At 33.3% G+C, this 5,000-nt stretch overlaps 1 protein-coding gene across 2 annotated transcripts in view; it reads left to right on the forward strand.

Annotated features, from left to right (window-relative positions):
• Positions 1-5,000, forward strand: part of LOC125025822 (SKI family transcriptional corepressor 1 homolog-B-like) — an 84,589-nt gene that overhangs the window by 61,250 nt on the left and 18,339 nt on the right. For both annotated transcript variants that reach the window (XM_047614082.1, XM_047614083.1), the window contains exon 8: positions 2,980-3,214. In XM_047614082.1, coding sequence (XP_047470038.1) covers positions 2,980-3,214 — 235 coding nt within the window. The remainder of the gene's footprint in view (positions 1-2,979; positions 3,215-5,000) is intronic.

Raw genomic sequence — 5,000 nt, forward strand, 5'->3', positions numbered from 1 at the left:
GCCATGATAATTTCATATACATGGCATAATTCTAACTGCTTAGTAATTTCATAATTGTTAGATATTATACTTCAAAGATGACGAACGGAGTGTTCAAGACGATGGTTATGTTGCATGCTTTAACAGTCAAGTTAAAAAGTATAGGATACAGTCAGTGTACTTGTCAGTAGTAATATAATCAACAGTAAGTTGAGCTTCACTTTCTTTATTTATTTACGATATGATGGAAATATGAAGACGCAAGCCATGAGCATTAAAGTTTACAGTACTGCCTTATAGTTATAGTTACAACGTATTGGCGTTTGTTTACTGGCCTATGCAACCGCTGCTGCAAAGACTGCTAAAACTATTCATCAAGTATATTCTATGAAAGAAATGAGCCCGCAATTTATTGTCTGTCTTACTAGAATATAGGTGGCGGTGTTGTTGGCCTTTGCCGGAGCACAAAGAAGTTTTTGCCAGCGTCCACGACAATTGCTTGATGCTGTTGTTTTATGGCAAATTTACTTTTTTTAAATAACTGTTTTTTTTTGTTTTGTTTTTGTTTTTTATATGAACTGTCCATTTTGTTGAATAATAGTCATATTCGATATTTCGAGCGACGTAACACCTAGTATAAGAAAGCGAGTGATGGTTCGAAATAGCAACTTTTTTATTTATTAATTACCATATCCCTTTGGGTGCATTTAAAAAAATATATATCAATATAAAAATAAAAAAGAATGATGGTATGAAGTATCTGGTCTTGCGGTAAAAATATTAAGCAATGTTTTAAACCAACACTTGTATTCGAGGGTTTTGTTAGAGTAAGGTGCTGGAACGAACCTGCTGCCATGGAAACGGAGCATCTCGAGACGACCCCAAGTCAAGTCGTGTAAATGACTTTAAATGTTAAGCGAAATCCTATTGATACTTTACCTGCTTTTGATAAAGAGAGGGTCTCAAGGGTCGGTGGTGTCTTGTCTTCGTCGCGCTGGTAAGGAAGTCTCTTGCCTGCTTAATTACTTGACGTATGTTAAGTAGCTCAGGTTTCTGCCGTGTGAAGCGTCGAGTGTGCAGTGGTGTACATGCATGAAGGGCGTATATATCCCAGTGTGATAGGTAATATATACGAGTGTGCGTGTGTGTGTGTGAGAGCGTGTGTGTGTGTGTGTGTGTGTGAGAGCGTGTGTGTGTGTGAGAGCGTGTGTGTGTGAGTGTGTGTGTGTGTGTTTGTTTGTTTGTTTGTGTGTGTGTGTGTGTGTGTGTGTGTGTGTGCATGTGAGTTCGTTAGAGAGAGAAAGAGGGGTGGGAGACAGACAATCAGAGTAGGTTTGCCGTTGGTATATTAGTCCGGGTCAATAACGCTTAAAATGTGGAAAATGTGTTATAGATGCAATGATCGAAATTAACATCCTATATAGCATCATCTTCCGTGGGGGCTGGAGTCTCAATAATAACCTGGTGGATGATCAGAGAAACTCATTGTGTATTCCTATTCACTTCTTTGCCTAAAGGGGGTGTAAGAAACCGGTGGAAGCATTAGAAAAGGGTGTGGGAAGCAAATCCAGTCCTGGGGGCGAGGCTGAGGAGATAAAGCTGTGACGTCACAGAAGGGCGAGAGCTTGACTAGATCTGCTATCAGTGTGACGTTATTCAACTCCGAAGGTTGATTTCGTTCTGTCTTTCTGAAGAGTCACAAGACAGTAACACTTGAGCTGGGACCATTAGCATGTGCAGTTTAGAAGTGGCCACTTTGTATTCGATCAGGACTATCTATACATCTATGGAGATACTCAAATATGGCTTTCATTACATACCACATTACAACACTTACTAGACTGGCATGTAGGTAGATAAATATAAGTTTTCAAGTGTTTGATAATACGATACATTGAATATAATAATAATGATAATAACAATTTTAACAATGATACTAATCATACTATTAATGTTGATGATGATGATGATAATGAATGTATCAATAATCACAATAACAGTAACAGTAATGATAATAATACCATTGACAATTATAGGATGAAAATGCAAAAATTATAATAACAATGTATCGAATATATTTTTTTTGCAAAGAACACATACCATCACTGCAGACGACTTCTTTACCGTTTTACAGTTTGACTTCGAAAAGATATACAATAACATTTCCGATCAGAAAAGCTCGACAGTCTTATCTTCGATGAAAGATTATTGCTTGAGTAAATACATAACTTTCGCGTGCCGGAACTTCTTTATTTTCCTTTGTTTGCGTTTATTTTTGAGATGTTATTGTTATGGCCCTCTTCCTCTCTTTCTATCTATGTTTTATTACTCAATTTTGCTCTCTATGTAAATCTATATCTATCTGTTTAATTATGTCTATAAGTTCATCTAATTTACCCATCGATCTGTCAACAATCATATATGTATGGATCTTTTAGTTAACACGTTATCTACCGACCTATTTATCTATCGATCTAACAGTTAACTTATTATCTATCGATCTACCTACTTATCGATCTATCCTATCTCTCGACCCATCTATCTATCGATAACTGAGAGAGGGAGATGAGCTAGAGTTCGCGAGAAGCTCGAAGGACGAGAAAGGAAACTTGAGTGTATGAGTGTTTACCCAAGACGCTGGAATCTATAATGATTAGCTTTAAGATGTTGAGAGCAGAGCCACAGCTAGACCCAGATGAGACGCCAGCAATGGTCCGACGGAGGCGCTATTGTTTCTTCAAGGATGTAATTAGTGTAATAGCACTCCGGGGCGTACGGTGAGCTAGAGGAGATATTAAGTAGCGGTAGATGATAAAGACACAGCGCGGTATGAGCGAAAATACGAGAATAACAAGGGCAAAGAGGGATCATCGATAAAGAATAGGATATAAAAATATAAAAAATAGTATAAATCATAAATATTATGTACAAAAATAACGATTATATTCCAATACTCTTCTTCTTCCTCTCTCTCCCGCCCCACGCCTTCGCCCTCCACAGCTCCCTCCTCCCGCAAGCGACTCGCCCAACGCCGCTGCCGCCGCTGCAGCCGCTGCCGAAGACGACCCACGCCTGAGGCTCTTCCTTCTGCGGGAGGTCGAAGCGAGGCGGAGAGTGGAGCAGGAAATGGCCAGACTCAAGTATACATACACCTCCCACCTCCACCACAGTCTCCACCACAGTCTCCACCACAGCCTCCACTCAGCGCTGCAACCCGCTCACCATCTCACTAAAGGTGAGTTGCGCGTCTCCATTTCGCTCTCTCCCTTCGGCGCGGGCGGGGGAGGAAGGGGGGGGGGGGCGTGGGGGGAAGGAAGTGCAGGGAGGGGATGGGGGAGGGGGTAGTCAGGAATTTGCAATGCGCGCTGCGGGTTGCCGTCGCTCTACAAGGAGGGGGCGGGGGGGGGGTGAAGAGAAGGTGTAGGAGGAGGAACAGAATAAGGGAAGGGGCATAGTATATACTTAGAGACGGATAAAACACGTTTAAAGTAGTTATATAGATAAAGAACAATGATTATCATTATCATTTTTATTGTTATCATATTAGTAATAATTAGTATTTTTTCTGATATTATGATGGTTCTTATCATTATGATGATTATTATTATTATCACTATTATTATTGCTATTATTATTGTTATTTTCATTATTTTTATTACTATTATTGCCATTATCATAATTGTTCTTGTTCTCGTTATCTTTATTATTGTTCTCATTATTATCATTCTTATGTCACTTGCAGTAGTGAAGCAGCATTGTTGTTGTTAATATCACTGTTATTATTCTTGTTATGATTATTGTCGTTAAAATTTATTATTATCACTATTACTATTACTTTTATTATTATATGGTGGTGGTAGTAGTAGTAGTCCTGTTGCTGTTATTGTTATTATTGTTGTAATCAATATTATCATTATTATAATTATCATTATTATCATTATCGCCATTGCTGTTCTTGTTGTTCTTGTTCTTATGCTCATTATTGTTACTATCATCCTTATTTTTAATTATTATCATTACATTAATAATGATAATGATATTTATTATTATTATTATCATTGTTATTACTATTAATATCAGTAGTTGCGTTAGTATTATCATTGTTATTATTGGATTTGTAATTATAAAAAGCATGATGGTAACAATGATAATAATAATAATGATAATAATAATAGTAATAACGATGATTGAAATTAATGATGATGCTGATGGTAATAATAATAATAATAATAATAATAATAATAATAATAATAATAATAATAATAATAATAATAATGGTGATTATCGGAATAATAATGCTAAAATAAGATTAATAATAATGATAATGATAATAGTAATAATGATAATAATAATGATAATAGTAATAATAATGATAATAATAATAGTAATAATAATAGTAATAATAATGATAATAATGATAATAATAATAAGGATCATAACAGTAATGATGATAATAATAGTGATTATAGCAATAATAATTGTGGTAATACTAAAAATAATACCGGTAATATTATTATTATTATTATTATTATTATTATTGTTATTAGTATCATTATCATTATTATTATTTTATTATTTTTGATAATGATAATAATAATAATAATGACAACAATGGTAATAATCATAATGATAATAATAATAATAATGATAATAATAATAATGATAATAATAATAATAATAATAATAATATCAACAATATTTTTTTAATAATATTGTTGTTGTTGTTATTATTATTATTATTATTATTATTATTGTTATCATTATTATTATTATTATTATTATTATTATTATTATTATCATTATTACTATTGCTATTATTATTATTATTATTATTATTATTATTATCATTATTATTGCTAGTAGTAGTAGTAGTAGTACTATCAACAATATATTTTTTTCTAATAATGATTTTATTGTTCTTGTTGTTATTATTATATTATTATTATCATCATTATTATTATTATTATTATTATTATTATTATTATTATTATCATTATTATTATTATTATTATTACTATTAT

This window comes from Penaeus chinensis, chromosome 5 (genome assembly GCF_019202785.1).
Source record: "Penaeus chinensis breed Huanghai No. 1 chromosome 5, ASM1920278v2, whole genome shotgun sequence".
Classification (NCBI taxonomy): Eukaryota; Metazoa; Arthropoda; class Malacostraca; order Decapoda; family Penaeidae; genus Penaeus; species Penaeus chinensis.